Here is an 18,121-nt window from a genome sequence, read left to right as displayed (position 1 = left end):
CTAACAATTTACTCTAGTTCTATATTACACCTAGTTTCACACATTCCTTCTTCCAACTCCTCCTTGTTCGAACTCGGGCCAGGGACCTCCTCACCAACCAGCACCTGGCATTTGCCAAGCTGGGAGGTGACAAGTAGAGTAGCACTGCCTTCTTATATACCCACGCGCCGGGCGGTGCTTAGAAATACCCCGATTAGACACCATATGGGTGAATGACAGCTAATAAAATCATATATAAAATCATGGGGGAAAGAAAAGTCCATATGTGCCTACAATTCACTGTGCCTAACCCAATATATATATAGAATGCCTTTAGTGTGGTGAACAGCATATGACACTTAGGTCATATACAATAGGAGAAACGGGTAGCATGAGTTTGAATGAGGGACATCCACACCCCAGCTTGATAGAAGTATATATAAGGTTGATAGATAACCAGCACACACAATGGGATATTAAATAAAATAAATGGGGTGTAGGAGTGAACTAACCTACGTTGTCCGCCCCTTAGGTCAAAACGAACATCTAAATTAAAGCTATATACCTGGTTCCCCCTAAGATGGTTAAATTGAGAAAATAAAAGTGCAGCGAGTATAGTTGATTGAAATAAATCATATAAAGGAAGTGTACATGTAACCCTCATTCAAACCCATGGGACTGAGTGTTTTTAATGTGTAAATCCATTTACACTCAGTCTGTAACAATATCCTATCCCAGTCACCCTTTCGCTGGCCCCAGGGTATATGTTCAATACCGATAAAGACCGGTTGGTCACTGTTCCCATGATGTTCATTAATCACGTGTCGTGCCACCTGTGTGTCTTTGGCATTTCTTATAGACCCCAGATGTTCAAGGATTCTTTTTTTGAATTGTCTAAAAGTTTTTCCAACGTATAGTTTGCCACAAGCACAGACAATCAGATAAATGACACGCTCAGTGACACAATTTATAAAATCTTTGATCTTAAACATCCGTTGTTGCGTGGAATCCGTAAATTCTGTCTTTTTTGGCACATATCTACAGGCCCTACAGCGACCACAGGCTTAGGGACCCCTCGGCTTCTGATCAAGCCATGTTCCTTGTGGTTTCACTTGATTGTGACTCCTTACTAGTATGTCCTTTAAATTACGACTTCTCCTGCTGGTTAACTTAGGTGTAGTTGATAAAGCCCCTTTCAGGTCCTCGTCATCAAGTAAAATGTGCTAGTGTTTATTGAAAATCCGAAAAATAGAGCCCCATTGGTCACTGAATGTTCCAATGAACCGAATGGGTCTATAGTCGTTGGCAGAGTCACTGGGGGCTGTATTAGCTAGAACTTGTGTCCTGGTTGTGTCAACCGCTTTGTTGTAAGCTTTTCTCAGGTTACCCTTTGAATGACCACGTTCAATGAACCTTTCTGTCATGTTTTTTGCTTGTTCCTTGAATTCAACTAAAGTTGAACAGTTACGCCTTAGGCGAAGATATTGGCCTGTGGGAATCGCCTTGGTCACATGCTTAGGATGTTGGCTATCTGCCCTAAGCAGGCTATTAGTCGCAGTGCTTTTTCTGAAAATGGTTGTCTCAAGTTTACCTTCAATATTTTTAAATACAGTGATGTCAAGAAAATCTATACTCGATTCACTTGAGACAAAGGTGAGTTTCAGATTATGTAGATTTGTATTTAACACATCAACGAATTCATTCAGGAACCCCAAGGTTCCTGTCCATAACATCAGGATATCATCAATGTACCTTACCCATAACTCTATATACCTAGTGTAGGGTTCCAGGTCCTCACCGAAGACCACAGTCTCCTCCCACCAGCCTAGATATAAATTAGCATAGGTGGGAGCACATGAGGTCCCCATCGCGGTGCCCTGGACCTGATGGTAGTATCTGTTGTTAAACATAAAGTAATTTTTAGTCAGGGTAAGGTCCAGTAGTATGTCTCTCGGACAACCAGATGTCGTATTACCTGATTGGCTGGCTTTGCCAGCCATTCAGTATAAGGCTTAAAAAAATATCTGGTTGGTCTCTCGGCCAATCAGCCAATCAGAATAAGGCTTAAAAATATCTCTGTTTCCAACGCCACACTTACAGTAAAACAAAATCACTTGAAACACACTGCAATTCAGTCACACAGATCAAGACAAGCAAGCGCAGGATGTGTTACAAGCCTCTGTTACAAAGAGGGACACACACTAATTGGGTGTGTTAGGTAACCAATCAACTAACCACACACACTGCAGGTTCAACCAGGCAGGAGCGGAAAAAAAAGGTACAGACTTTCAATTCCCACACAATTGTTGTGTATGTTGTATGTATGTATGTATGTCTTTATTTATATAGCGCCATTAATGTACATAGCGCTACACAGCAGTAATACACGTGACAATCATATAAATAACAAATAATACAAGTAACAGGTCATGGAAATAAGCGCTTCAAACATAAAAGTAACATTTAGGAAAAGGAGTCCCTGCTCCGAAGAGCTTACAATCTAATTAGTAGGAGGAACATACAGATACTGTAGAAGGGCACACTGGTAAGTGCATCTGCAAGGGGCTAAGCTTTATGTATCAGGTGTATAGTGTTAGAATTACAGAAACAGAAGTATTATATACCGTTTTTGGAAGAGGGATATCTGGTTATCAGGGGCATAGCTATAGCCCGTGCAAGGCCTGGGGGCCCGCGCTCGTTGGGGGCCTTCTCTCTTCGCCTGTTGGCAGAGCCAGGCGGGAGGAGATGATGGTACGCGGCGGGGAGATGATGGGAGTGACGTGGGCTGCCAGCGTTGCTCTGAAGAGCAGCCGGCAAAGGAGTTGTACTGAGGCAAGCAGGATAGCCGTGGAGGAGCGCGCCCTGGTGGTCTGACCCCACTACCATCATCTCCCTGCCAAAGGTAGGCATGGGATAAAGTGCTGGGTGGGGGGGGGGGGGGTGGGGGAGGAGAGAGCTGAGGGGGAGAGAGAGTTGGTGATGGTGAGGAGGAAAAATGATGAGGGGGAGAGAGAGCTGGTGATGGTTGGGAGGAGGGGGAGAAATGATGAGGGGAGAGAGAGCCAGTGATGATGAGGAAGAGAGAGAGAGAGCTGGTGATGAGGAGGGGGAGAAATGATGAGGGGAGAGAGAGCTGGTGAGGAGGAGGGAAAAAATGAGGGGAGAGAGAGAGAGAGAGATGGTGATGTTGAGGAGGAGGGATAAAAAATGTGCAGTTAGTATTAATGGGGCCCTAAAAAAATTTGGGCTCGGGGGCCGCTTATTTCTAGCAACACCACTATTGGGAACATATATGGCTGAGACCTATAAGGACCATCTATATTTTTCACAATAAAAAGTAAATAACTATACATTATTATTAAGATAGTATCTTACACCAGCAGGACTCAAACATATACACAACTCATCAGATCGGTGATGGAGACAATGCAACCAGATTGGAACTATGGGACACATTTGGTGGTCATGCCCTAAAATACAAACATCCTGGAAAAATATAATATTAATAGATACAATTATGGGTATGAAACTTCCTCTTGAACCATGGACCTTAGTTCTGGGTAAACCTGTACCTGGGAAATATCACCACATTAAAAAGACGTTGGTGCATCATATTCTTACAGCAGCTAGATATCTATAGAAGCAGCTTGGAAACAGTCTGAACCTTCCAACAATAAAAGGCCGCAAAAACTAATGGCCGCAATCGCCTAAGGCAAACCTGGTAAGGCTAGATAATTAGTAGTGTACTCAGAAAATAACAAATAACTGGTAAGTTGCTAGTGGTCAGTCACAGTGCTTATAAGGTAGGTAAGGACTTATAGCTCCAGTCAGTGATTGTAGTGTCCTTATAAAATAGGTGTGGTGCTTGGTCAGGTTGACCTACAGTAACCTGCTTATGTATAGAGTAGTAGTGAAGGTGTGACCTCTGATATTGAACACCCTCACTACTACTATCACTGGAGCTATAAGGTTTGCCTTAGGCGATTGCGGCCATTAGTACTTACCTTAGAGCCAGTGAGTATTGATTGGTTAGATCCTCATTAGGATTTATGTTCAGTGTGCTACCTGTATTTTACAGAACACACCTACACTCTAGACCCTAAACCTACACGGTTCTAGTATTGAAGGTCATTACTCCTTCAGGTCGTCAGCTTTTAACACCCATTATTTTATATACTTGGTACAGTTAATAAAGTTATGTTTTAAATCATTCACTTTTCACACAGAGCGTGAACCTGAGTGCTGCATTTGGGTTCTATCTCTACCCCACCTTCTATTGTGCATATACCCAAAGCACCATTCACTGACCATTTGTCTGAGGCAGTAGCAGGGGCTCCCCTATTGCTTTATAGTTTCTCCCAAAGGTGGTCTTTACCTTATTCTGTCCCTAGCTCGCCCTACACTCACATTATCATGTCAGGATTCCTGTCTGGTTTACCTGACTTCCAAACATGGCAGAAGGAGGTAGAGGATGTTTTCTCCAGTGAGTTTGAAGGGGAAGACACCTCCACACAACCCAATATTTCCAAATTTTTTACAGAGCTTGATGATATTTATAGAAATTGCATAAGAGCTTGGTGGGAAATATTTGGTTTTGAAAACTATCTGTCAGCTGAACTTATCCCCAGAGGGTTACGCGCCAATGTTGCCCCAGCCCACAATATAGTGGATGAGGATTTTATTAGGTCATGGGAGCTGGTTTTAAAACAATGTTCTATCATGTTGATGAATTTATTATTAGAATACCAGAGAGATAAATTGAAAAACATTGAGAGTGTACTTGTACAGAAACTTTCAGAAGTCGAAACATGGAGATCAAATCCCAAATTCACGGAACTTGAAGGCAAACTAGGGACTAACATTGACAAATTTGCCAAGGAGCTAAAAGAATGCAAACGTATTGAATACGCAAGAGACAAAAAAGACTTCCAAGAAAATAAGATCTTTCGAAATAAACTTAATAAGAAGAAACCTAGAATCAGTACACCAGAACAGGCCTCACCCACTGAATGGGAGAAGTCAGACAGTGAAGATGAAAGAGCCAACTTACTCCTTGCAGAAGGCATGGCTAATCAGATAGCTACCACCTCTCACCCTCCCTCCCAGGTTCCTTTTTTAGAGCAAAACAGAATGGCATCTGGCCTAAAAGGAAAAGGAAAACAAGAAGAGGGAAAGGTCTGGGTGTTAAGGAGCCAGGCCAGGGGGCAACAACACCCCAGGAAAAGGGGCAAACCCCCGAGATATTAGGGGATAATAAGCTACAAGTTGTGAACCTGTCAGATATGATCCTGAACGAACACCACTTCAAATTACTTAGTAAGGGACTATCCTATTCACCGACAGCAAGTATGGACCTATTTGAGTGGGTCAAAGATATTAACTTATTCGGGAGGAAACTGAAACTTCATAAATTCTTCCGTATGAGAGAAATCAGGATAGCTAACTCCCTTGACATTACACCTCTTGACACTCAGGATTTAGAGGTTTACAATAATCTTGAGGCACTATTGGAAGAAAGCAATAGGACACCTGGGGACGGCCCATACACTGATTTACGTCCCAACTCTAAGTTCATACCTTTTAGCGAAAATTTCGCTAATATTGAAGTGTTCGTCAACTTGGTCACTAGGGATCTTGAGCATCTGACCCTAGGCCGACTACCAGATAATCTCACAGCTCATGAAAGAAAAGCACTGAAAGAATTGAGTATGAATGATGACATAGTTATTAAACCATCAGATAAAGGGGGAAATTTGGTGATCCAACGTAGTACTGACTATAAGACAGAAAATCTAAGACTCTTATCAGATGCTAGTTGCTATAAAACACTGGGGGAAGATCCAACTACTAACTATAACAAAGAACTAAGTATTATCCTTCAAAAAGGCCTGGAAGATAAAGTCATTAATCAAAATGAACTTGACTATATCTGGGTCAAATACCCTAAGATTGCTACGTTCTATAGTCTGCCTAAACTGCACAAGAACAAGGTCCCCCCACCGGGTAGACCTATTGTGTCAGGGATAGGCAACCTGACAGAACGGGCCAGTTCCTACGTGGACAAAATACTGAGACCCTTTGTGATGACCTTACCGTCCTATCTTAGGGACACTAAAGATGCCCTCAAAAGGCTGGATAACATATGCATCAGTAACGACACCTTACTTGTTAGCTTGGACGTAGAGGGACTGTATACAAGCATAGACCATGATTATGGCCTCAAAGCAGTCTCTCACTTTTTGAAAACTAGAGGTGGGTGGCATACAAAACACAACACCTTTACCTTGGAGATTCTCAAATTTGTACTTACCAGGAACTACTTCCTCTTTGACAGAAAACTATATCATCAGTTGAGGGGCACAGCTATGGGTACTAAGTGTGCCCCTACGTACGCCAACCTCTACCTGGGATGGTGGGAATCCCAGGTAGTATTCACTGAGGAAATGGAGGTACATACAGAGCATATCGACCTCTGGGTACGCTACATCGACGATGTGCTTGTCTTGTGGTGTGGCTCAGAGGTGGCTCACAAAGAGTTTATCAGAATACTCAACAATAACCAATTTAACCTCCATCTGACCCTGGAATACAATAGAGACACCATGTGCTTCCTAGACTTAAGGATATCAAGAGGTACTGAAGGTGTCCTTAACACCACCATCTTTAGGAAAGCCACTGCCACTAACAACATCTTAGAGGCAAGCAGTCACCACCCTAAAGCCCAAGTTAACGGTATACCTACTGGTCAATTCCTAAGGCTCAGACGTAATTGCAGCATGGATCAGGAGTTTGAGGCTCAATTCCTAAACATGAGTCTACGATTTGCAAATAGGGGCTATAGCAAACGTAGCATTAAAAAGGCATATAAACGAGCCAAACATACTAACCGGAGATCACTCATAATGGATAAACCATTTAATCCGCAAGACAAAGTGATAAGGTTTATAAGTACGTTTAACAGGGAATGGCCTCAAGCCCGTAACATTCTCCAGAAACACTGGCACATCCTTACAGCGGATGAACTACTCAAAGGGGTCATAAAGAACTACCCGTCCATGACTAGTAGACTTGCCAGGAATCTACGTGATCTACTAGTCCAGAGTCACTTCAAGGAAGAGACACCCAGAACCTGGCTTCCACCTAAACCCTCAGGGTCATACACCTGTCAAAGGTGTAAGGCATGCCAATATATGAAAACAACTAAACAATTCCACAACTGGGACAGCACTAAGACGTATCAAATACGTGGATTTATTAACTGTCTTAGTACAGGTGTAATATATCAAGGCATCTGCAAATGTGGAAAGATCTATGTAGGGAAAACGAAACGGTGTCTGAAACAGCGAGTACTAGAACATATCGGTACCATTAGGAACAACGCTGATCAGGTAATCTCCATATCCTGATTAAATCCACTAATCAGTGGTAATAATGATCCTATTCGTGGTTCCTCTGGACCACTATCCACTAAACAGTAACTCATACTGTATCTGCTATTTAACTACCCTTGAGGCACACTGAGGTTTTTTACTCTCAATGTGCTGAATCTGACTAACTAATAATTGTATCACACACCACACAGTTAGTCAGACAGTATCACCTTTATTGTGCCAGCCATGCAGTCATACATTAGGTTATACTTACTGCGCATAGCAGCGCAGCCTCCCGCATGCTCCAGCACACCAGGGGTTACTCGTGACGTCATCCACCTGTAAGGACCTATAAATACCTGCCTACCAGCAGGGTACACTTATGATTACTTGCACTCACACCTTGAAAAAGCCTCTCGCGAAACGTGTGCGTCGGCGGCTCTGTTGTCATACGTGCACGCGCAGGGGTCTGATCTCTACCGCATTCACAGTCTCAGACTGCAAGGTGATGTGGTTCCCTGCTCGTGTGTCTATACAGGCTCTCAAAGTGCCCCGATGGACACTCTGAGCCTCTTAAATCCAATCTAATACTGGCACCTGGTGCCCTATTCATGGTATAGGTACTAAGTATAGGTTAGGTCCCCTGCCTCACAGCTAGCTGCGCTGGATACTATTATGACTCAGGGACTCCCTGACAGCAGCTCATAGGGTCTCTGTACCTATTATTAGCACTCAGCCTATTCATCTGTGTAGTTTGATATTCCTGATCCCTGGTTGAAGGAGGTATCGGTCACTGTACAGGAGTATACCTGCCCTCAGGGTCATTATATATTTACTGTCAATCTATCACAGTATGAAATAGCTGAGAGCTTATTACAGCCGAATATCACCCCTGGTCTATATATCATGTGTACTAGTTCATGTATTTTTGATACACTTACTACTTTAATTGGTTTGCTATTCACAGCTATAGGTGTAAGTGTGCTTTACTCTGCATCAGCCTGCACACAGTGCTATTTACCTGTCCATACTACTACTGAGGTTATCAGAGGTCACACCCTCACTACTACTCTATACATAAGCAGGTTACTGTAGGTCAACCTGACCAAGCACCACACCTATCTTATAAGGACACTACAATCACTGACTGGAGCTATAAGTCCTTACCTACCTTATAAGCACTGTGACTGACCACTAGCAACTTACCAGTTATTTGTTATTTTGTGAGTACACTACTAATTATCTAGCCTTACCAGGTTTGCCTTAGGCGATTGCGGCCATTAGTACTTACCTTAGAGCCAGTGAGTATTGATTGGTTAGATCCTCATTAGGATTTATGTTCAGTGTGCTACCTGTATTTTACAGAACACACCTACACTCTAGACCCTAAACCTACACGGTTCTAGTATTGAAGGTCATTACTCCTTCAGGTCGTCAGTTTTTAACACCCATTATTTTATATACTTGGTACAGTTAATAAAGTTATGTTTTAAATCATTCACTTTTCACACAGAGCGTGAACCTGAGTGCTGCATTTGGGTTCTATCTCTACCCCACCTTCTATTGTGCATATACCCAAAGCACCGTTCACTGACCACTTGTCTGAGGCAGTAGCAGGGGCTCCCCTATTGCTTTATAGTTCCTTCCAACAATAAACAAGTTATTAGTAGAGTTTGGGGGCTATTATTGATGGACAAATGAGCCAGTATAACCAACAATACTTATGCAAAGTGTTTAGGGATATGAGATCTTTTGATAGAAAAATCTAATGAATCTACAATTTAGGAATGAGTCAAGTGTTATCAATCCCTACTTGGACTAGAAGAAATTGAGCACCAGGTGTCTAGTTATAGTTATTGCTACGAATAAGAAAGAGAGAATAAGCGTTATCACCAAAGCGCATTTCTCAAATGCCCTATCCCCCCCACTTCCCACTTCTTTTATATCATTAATATGTATTTATTTATTGTATGTAACAGGGTATGTCCCATTATACCTTTCTTTACCCCTGTTATCCCTGTTATGTAAGTCCTGTTAGCTGCAGGAAACAGGTTAAATTTGTAGGATTTTGACCTCACTTGTGCTCCTCTTTGATGGACAGGAGTGCGGTGATGACTCATGGCCTGTGTAAGCCTATCAGGGATAGGTACAGACCATGAGCCCACACCTGCTTCCTGAGGAAGAGGTAGAGCCAAAACGTATTCAGTCTTGTTCCTGCTCTGGTGGACAGAGGAAGCAAAGCGCTGTCAGTCTCTCCTATGGCAGGATGAGCGTGCTCACCCCGAGCTTCTGAGCTGGGGGAACATCTGACTCAGGAAGATAACCCTATACTATCAGGGTCAAGCACCATCCAGAGGTGGGAACCCTCTGAACCCTTGCACCGCTGTAAGACCATCATGCAGTGACTGCCAAATAAAGATCCCCTTGTTCTACTATACACCTGTCTGGACTGAGTCAGTGAGAAGGTGTGTGAGAGTGCTTCAGAGGGAACTGCTCCTGGTACTTCCAGGATACCCACTGAAGCTGGAGGCGCTGACACCGAACTAAGATAACATCAAAATCCTGCCCTGGTCTCCACTACATCGCAGATCATCTCAGCTCTCCTGACCCTAACATGTATTGCACCACACACCAGGTAGCATAGGCTGTGTAATCTCCTAGAGGGGGGACGACGACGACCGTGCTACATGTATATTGAATGTTATGTATGTATGTCTTTATTTATACAGCGCCATTAATGTAAATAGCGCTTCACAGTAGTAATACACGTGGTAATCATATAAATAACGAATAATATAAATAACAGGTCATGGGAATAAGTGCTTCAGACATAAATGTAACATTGTGGACGAGGAGTCCCTGCTCCGAGGAGCTTACAATCGAATTGGTAGGTAGGGAGAACGTATAGAGACAGTAGGAGGGAATTCTGGTAAGTGCGTCTGCAGGGGACCAAGCTTTATTTATCATGTGTCCAGTATTATCCACAGTGCTACTCATATGCTTCTTTAAGCAAGTGTGTCTTTAGTTGGGTCTTAAAGGTGGATAGAGAGGGTGCTAGTCGGGTATTGAGGGGAAGCACATTCCAGAGGTGCGGGGTTATGTTTACCTTTGTTTAATAATAGTATCCCTTTAACCTTTTTTATTTCTGTACTCCCAACAAAATGTATGAAAACGTTAATAAAATATATTTAAACAGTGCAAACTAATTAACTTGGTCCAGAAATTAATTCAAGCTGTTGTAGATTTTCCCTTTGTTTCGAGTGAGTATTTTACAATATAAGCATTTAGCAGGCAGCTTTTCAAAATAACTATTGCCCAATTATTGCACGGCTCATTAAATCCCTGCTTTGCATTGAAGTGCAGGTTCCTCTTAGCAAAAATGTCAAAGGTGACAATTCCCCATTTTTTAGGGCTACCTTATAACTCTATACTGATAGTGAGAGTCATTGCCACTTTAGTTTCCCTGCAACAAATAGTTGTGAATACATTGGCCATGATATTGGTCTCTATGCGATTAATAATAGATAAACAGAGCTCATAGAATTGATAGATAACACTGGCTTATTGCACTATTCATTATTTTTATTACAGGGAAATATGTAAAAGCGCTAGACATGGGTCAAAGCGATACCATTTTGCAACGTCAAAGACGCAGCTCTGACGGGAAAAGGCGAGGGAGGCACTCAAGGCCTCGAGGAGACAACACGATATCCATGCAACAAAAGGTATTTTTAAAAAAAAACTATATTTACATTGGATAAAACAAAAGAAAGGTTCAAAATTGAGTGATAGATTGATATTCAGGAGATTATACCAAGACCTGGCGAAGAAATTAAATTATTTATAGGCTAGAGTCAGTATATTTGGCATGCACAATGATGAGGTACTCCAAAGGTGCCAGCTACCGTAAGGATACGGCGCCGGTGTCAGCGCTGCACGTGCGCCCGGCAGGCTGGCGGTGTGTGCAGCTGTTATCTCCGGTCTTTGGCTGAGCTACAGGAGATTGCGACTGAGGGGGGGAAGGGCCTTGCGGGGCCATGATGTCACCTGGCAGGTTCACCCTCATTGGTTGAACCGCCGGGGGGGGGGGGCTTAGTGCTCCGTCGCCAGTTTTGAAGACAATTTTTGCTGTCTTCAGAAAAATCTGGTCGTGCAACAGGACGGGTCAAGGTAGATAGCGGCCCCGGCCCCATTGAGGGGCGGTTCTTGTTCTGGCAACGCACACCATAGCACGTGCTGCAGCATGTACCGGGGACGTAGCCTTGCACCTCATATAATCCCCGGAAATATCACATTTTATTCAGCCTGATCTAGATCCTAATGACTGTAGAACAGCTCCTATCCGTACCCCATTTCTGTGCTGCAGGATCATGTCGGGGTACACTAGCTGTATTTGCAGGGATTTCTCAATCTTTATTTTGCCAAATTAGGAAGCCGGTATTGAGGTCATTACTACAGTGTCTAGAATGAAACAATCATGCAGACACCGTGTAAACGTTTTATACCAGCACAATATCCTCATTTTCTTAAAGCGTTACATAATGGCGATAGATGTAAATAATTACACATAGCCCATGGTGCTAAGATAAGACCTCCTTATTATATATTAAAGCTGCAGTTCAAGCTGCCGTTTAAAAAAAAAAATATATATTTTTTTTTCATTTAATATGTGAATCAATACAATCTGCACACTGACAAGTGATTAGCTAAGCTGCAGTTCGATCTGGGCAGGTTTTAGAGGAGGTACCGGTGTCACACCACACTATGTGTAACCCATTAACACCCCTCCAGGCATGACGCTCCCAACTGCCACCCAGCCTGCATCTGGCTATGGCAATAAATTATCCAGTGTGCCAACGGACTCACATCCTGGCACATGTGAAAGGGATTTACTCAACACTGCCTGCACTTACCAGGACTTACATGCTAGGTTTTCTTCTTCCAGGCAAGGGGGGAACGCTTAGTGGATGAGTGATATATATAAAGAAAAAAAGGGGAGAGACAAAACCAATAATAGGGTAGTCTGTGATAAAAATATTCCAATCTATTAATTCAGTGTTGGTCTCACAATATTCTTCTGATGAATCTCTGATATGCTATATTACATCTCTCTCTGATGGGAGCCCTTTTGTGTGTCCCTCGGTTGGCGTTTGTGTTGTAATACACCCTCTGTTGTAAGCCACTTGTTCTCATCAGATAAGTCATAACTAAGAAGAAGAGAGATATCGCAATAGTGTGATATTGTAGGGATAATATATTGCACAAAGTAACAAGTAAACAATTGCACTCACATTTGATAATGTTAAAAAATACGTGGGAGAGAACTGCTGAAGAGATCACTGGTCTGCTGCACGTATCACGGATCAAACCGCCACACCACTATACACCGAACGCATCCGCATTGGTCACTTCCGGTTGTACTCCAACTATGGGCGGAAGTGGCTTCTCCGGTTTCTCCAGCTATGCACTGCCAGTCCTTTCAGTCTCCAGTCCTCCCATAATCATACAATCACTAATTGTATGAATGTGTTATATATTGTGCACATCTTGATATAGTGTTTGTCTCTCCGTCCACCACCCCCGTACCTCCGTCCACCACGTCCCTCCCGTTCCCCCAGTCCCTTCGGTTTCACTGGCGAGTCTCTATTTCAGCAGCTAATCAATGGGGTACGTAGAGGCGAAGCGAGGTGAACAGGGGAGTGGGAGCAGAGAGATGTGGAACTGGGGGGGACCGGGGGGAGGGGGGGTGAAATGTAGAGCGGGGGGACATTTGTCTCTGTGTGTGTATGTGTGTGTGTCCCCCCGCTGCCAGAACATCTCCCCGTGCTGCTGCTCTACCCTCGCTGACGGCACATGTCCCGTCCCCCCCCGCTGGCACAAACATGCCCCCTCCCTTAGTAGCCATGTATTTAGAGGCAACCTCACTTACATCCTTCAATATAGCTTCCCCCCCATTCCTGAAAAGAGCTCTAAACCCCACTCAAGATCTTTTCCTGTGAGTGCACATAATCACCGCTGCTTGCTCTGGAGTATATTCCCCTTCCTCCTACCAATGCTGTACCTTGTTACCATTTACAACCAAGAACAGAGTTTGGCCCAGTTGGGGCACGTACTGCTGGAACATAGTTCAATATCACACTCCCCACAGCTGCTTCATGCATAGTAGTACATTTCGGGCCAACAGACATCCCAGGAAACAATTATCAAAATGACAAGGGTCTATGCCCCCCTCTTAATGCTAGGGTTTTTTTCCAAGGGTACGGGGGTATCAACAGCGGATGTAGCACAGGACGAGGCCGGCACAACATTGTCCTGCTCTGGCCTGGAAACAGGCACTCCATCACCCAGAGCAATCAGAGTGTCCTGAGCCCCAACCCTTACGGGTGAGGAAGAGGAAAGTCCCAGTCTCACAGTCACGTCATTGCGGTCTCGACAGAAGGCCACAAGCAGCAGGACAGTGTCCTTTTGGCGTGGTGAAGTGCGTTCAGAATCTAGAGTCAACGCATCCACTTTCACCCCCTGTGAGCGCTCGGTCCCTTTTGAGTGCCTAGCACCGCAGCAGGTGCAGGTCGAGCTCAGTACAACTCACTACCAAGGACAAGTCGGTCTCAGGAGCAGGAATGGATGGGTCATCGGAAGCAGGAACGTTTGAGGCACCGGCTGGTACCACGGGGATCGACGCACCCTCATTGAACGGCTGGGCTGATGTACCCTCTGTTCCCTCATGGAGATCTCCCGCATCCGCAGGCGGTCTCCGCTCGGGTGGGGCTACCAAGGAGGTAGCCGATGGGTTTCGCAGAGGCATCACCGCACCTCGGCTGGTGTTGCTGGTCAAAGAAAAGGAACCTCCAACTCGGGTATCCCCTCCAGATAAGTCCACTCCTGAAGCAGGGCTGGCTTTGTAATACTCCCCGCACAGGTCGGCCTTCTGAACTCTCCGAGTAGGGTGGAAAATGTCGTAAATCATGTCCATGTATACTTGCTCCACATCGGCAGGAGCATTGTCCATCAACATTTGTAGCCGCCGGTCCAATGGGTAAGAACTTGACCCGCCATACAGGTGTAGGGTGAACATAGGCTGATTCTAAGCCCCCTGCACCGGCCAAAGGTAGGGCGCATCACATCGCCCACAGCGAGACATGACATCCTGTTTCTCTTCAGGTTGATGGCACCGCGGACACAGGAGCTGTAGAGAATCTTGGCCATGAAGCTGGGTAAGCAAAAGCCATCCAGACAGCACAAATAGTTGGACCAGTGGCTCCGCCACAGGAATGATCAAAGTAACCGAGAGCTAATCAGACACAGCTCTGGCCTGGGTGGTTACCACGTGCGTGTGCTGGGTGTGGTAGCTGCATCTGGCTACACCCCATGTGACAGCACTTAGGCCTTCGTCTCATCCCCCTGGTTGATCCAGGAGTTCCAGGCATTGTAAATGGTGTGTGGCTATGGCTTTAACGCCAAGCCACACAGATGTTGAATTGCAGAGCTTGCATTCTGCAAACTTTTCACGCGGTTCTCCCGATGTTGGCGGGAACCGCTCTCCGACTTTAGGATCCTCCTCAGGAACCCTGAATTCTCCTCGCTGCATGCTTGGAGTACCATCTTGGGGATGCTATATTGCAAGCAGCCACACCGGTTGGCATAATCTACATGCACTGTTATCTCCCCCAACTGCATGTGGGTAGTCAAATCTTGGGGGTGCTATCTTTCAAGCGGTCCACACCTTTGGCATACTACAACGTGTACTCGGCTGAAACCATGGGTTTCAAGCACATCTCAACCCTGGAACATGTAACGATAAGAGTACCCCGGAGATAATTCCAAGTTGGGGGTTGTGAAGGGAGGGAGTAACCAGGCTACACAATAAAGGTTTAAGCCCATGTGGTTACCCTTGAAACCGTGGGTCCCTGGCAGCTACATAGCACCATAAACCAGGGATATACATGTGAAAAATAATGTGACACCTGCTTTTACTGTTTACATGTTCCCTTTGCCGTAGAAACGTGAAACGTCTTGTGTGTAAGTTTTATGTGGGATATTTGGGTCAAAATGCAATTATTTTGTTTGCATGAGTTTGGGGGCCAAAGATACCGGTAGTCCCCTAATTCTCCCTGATGTGCAGGCACTATTTCCCGGTACGGGAATGGAATTACACCGGGGCTGCCTGGTGTCCCCCAGACTCCTGGTTTTCGAGCCCAGATATCCCAGATCCAACTCCTGCACAGATATGGGTCTCCCCAAGAGATATTAATAACATATTTTATTATGAATTGTGCATATACTATAAATGTCTATGCAGCCAATCCGGGCATATACAAAGGTGCGGGAAATCTGGATAGACATCGTAGTTCATAGGGGAGATAAGATGCTAGAGGTGTCGGGTGCTTAGGGGCTGGGGCAGGGCGGAGTACTGAGTCCGGAGAACAGAGACCCTCTGGTTTGCCAGACTCAGTAGAGCCTGCCCAGTAGGTGGTAATGGGTTGACTGGGGAAAGTGGCAGAATGTTGGCGCGTTTCCCATTGGTCAATACATATGTCCCACCCACCGGGCATCACAAGCCAGTTTGGCATGCCCCCTCCTCTGACATCAAAGGACGACCCCCTATTCCTATTGGTTTATGGGGAGGAATTCCGACACTCTGACTGGTCACTCCTCCTACCTCCATGATGAACATAGAACAGCGGAAGGTATTTAAGGAGAAACCCCAGTCAGAGAACCAGACGATCCTATGTCTTGGGCCGGTGATGCAAAGGTGGGCTTTTCAATGTTGCTCTGTTGCGAATAGAAGAGTAACCGGCTTCATTTTTGCAGCTAAGGAAGCTTGCCTAGCTGAGGCTAAGTCAGATGGGAGATTCAAGTTCTCGTTTTAGAACGTATCGGTCGTGGCTAAGATTTTTAGTCGAAAAGTGGACCAGGAGAGCTGGGTGGATTTCCCGGTCAAGATAAGCCTTCCGAAGCAGGTGCCCTGCACTTATTTTATCCCAGATTTCACCCCCAGTGCCCCAGTAAGTGTGTATATTTTCTGTATCTTTGTATTTCAGTGAGTGTACATGGGTTTACCCGAATAAACAACATTTTATTCCACTACTTTGTTTTGAAGAGGGAAGTTCCAAATGCGCACAAGCTCATCAAAATAGGAAATATATAGAGAAAAAAAAAGGAAAAAAAGAAAAAACACAATAGTATAATACTGTATAAAACAGTCAAGGTGAAAAAGTATTGCACTCACATTGGGCGAGGTTAAACGAGCATTTTGGTTGTTTAGTAAACCACACTGATGTGCAGGGATCTCTGCTAGCAGAATATATCTGGTGGTGCAGACCTTCTCAAATGGCAGGACTCGCAGCGTTAGTGCAGGCTCCTCAGCAGCAGGATATTCTCAATAAGGAGATATAATACCAAATAGTGTAACACTGTATACAGAAAATATTAAATTCTCAAGCCAAATGGACACTCACATTAGAGTAAAATTAAGGAGACTTATGGTTATTTAAGTGACCAACTTATACAGGTTGTACTGGAATCGCTGAAAAATTCCAAAAAAACAGGAAAAGGACGCAGGAAAACAGGATTAAATCTTTATAATATAAAATACAAAAACCCGAAGGCCACAGAAGCTATACAAAGAACAACTGGATCCCGACTCCCAATAAACCTCAATGATGGCCATACACCAGGGATTAAGGACAGAGAAGGTGACAGTGCTTCAGACAGCTCCTAAGGATCTCCTGCTATCTGTATAAGGGTGAAATAAAGTCCCAACGCATTTCGTCTTGAAAAGACTTCTTCCAGGGGCAGATATGTGACTGTCCCGAACAAGTTAACGAATGGCCCTGATACAGTGAGTGACCCCATTCACTTCTCAGTTAGGCATCGGTGGGCTTGCAGTCGTGAGCTGGATGCTTCCCTCTTAGTGAGCACCCACGCTTGAAAGCAGTGGGAATAAGTGGCCCGGATACAGTGGCTAGCCCTCGTTTCTCCTTCAGCATATATTCCCTTCTTTTGCTGTCCCGATTTCTCAGCAGCGCCTCCAAATGTAACACCTCCCCCCCCCCAAGGGAGATTTGCATGCTACGTGTGTATCTGGTGCTGGTTAGCTCACCTGCTGTAGGCCAGGAAGCCTGAGTCTCCGCGGATGGTATGTATGTATGTATGTATGTATGTACTGTATGTCTTTATTTATATAGTGCCATTAATGTACATAGCGCTTCACAGTAGTAATACACGTGACAATCATATAAATAACAAATAATACAAATAACAGATCATGGGAATAAGTGCTTCAGACATAAAAGTAACATTGTAGAAGAGGAGTCCCTGCTCCGAAGAGCTTACAATCGAATTGGTGGGGAGAACGTACAAAGACAGTAGGAGCTTTTTCAGGTAAGTGCGTCTGTAGGGGGCCAAGCTTTATGTATCGTGTATAGTATTAGCCGCGGTGCTACTCATACGCTTCTTTAAGCAAGCGTGTCTTAAGGTGGGTCTTAAAGGTGGATAGAGAGGGTGCTAGTCGGGTTTTGAGGGGAAGGGCATTCCAGAGGTGCGGGGCAGTCAGTGAGAAAGGTTTAAGGCGGGAGAAGGGGTAGAAAGAAGACATCCTTGAGAAGACCGCAAGAGTTGGGATGGTGCATAGCGAAAAATTAGGGCTGAGATGTAAGGAGGAGCAGAAGAGTATAAAGCTTTTAAAGTGAGGAGGAGAATTGAGTGCGAGATGCAGAATTTGATAGGAAGCGAGGAGAGTGATTTCAGCAGGGGAGACGCTGAGGCAGATT

At 44.6% G+C, this 18,121-nt stretch overlaps 1 protein-coding gene across 1 annotated transcript in view; it reads left to right on the top strand.

Annotated features, from left to right (window-relative positions):
- Positions 1–18,121, top strand: part of LOC142462944 (membrane-associated guanylate kinase, WW and PDZ domain-containing protein 1-like) — a 118,508-nt gene that overhangs the window by 58,909 nt on the left and 41,478 nt on the right. The window contains exon 3 of the mRNA XM_075565163.1: positions 10,941–11,074. Coding sequence (XP_075421278.1) covers positions 10,941–11,074 — 134 coding nt within the window. The remainder of the gene's footprint in view (positions 1–10,940; positions 11,075–18,121) is intronic.

Source organism: Ascaphus truei, chromosome 11 (assembly GCF_040206685.1).
Source record: "Ascaphus truei isolate aAscTru1 chromosome 11, aAscTru1.hap1, whole genome shotgun sequence".
Lineage (NCBI taxonomy): Eukaryota > Metazoa > Chordata > Amphibia > Anura > Ascaphidae > Ascaphus > Ascaphus truei.
The sequence above is the reverse complement of the archived record's forward strand: the minus strand, read 5'-3'. Positions and strand labels throughout refer to the sequence as shown.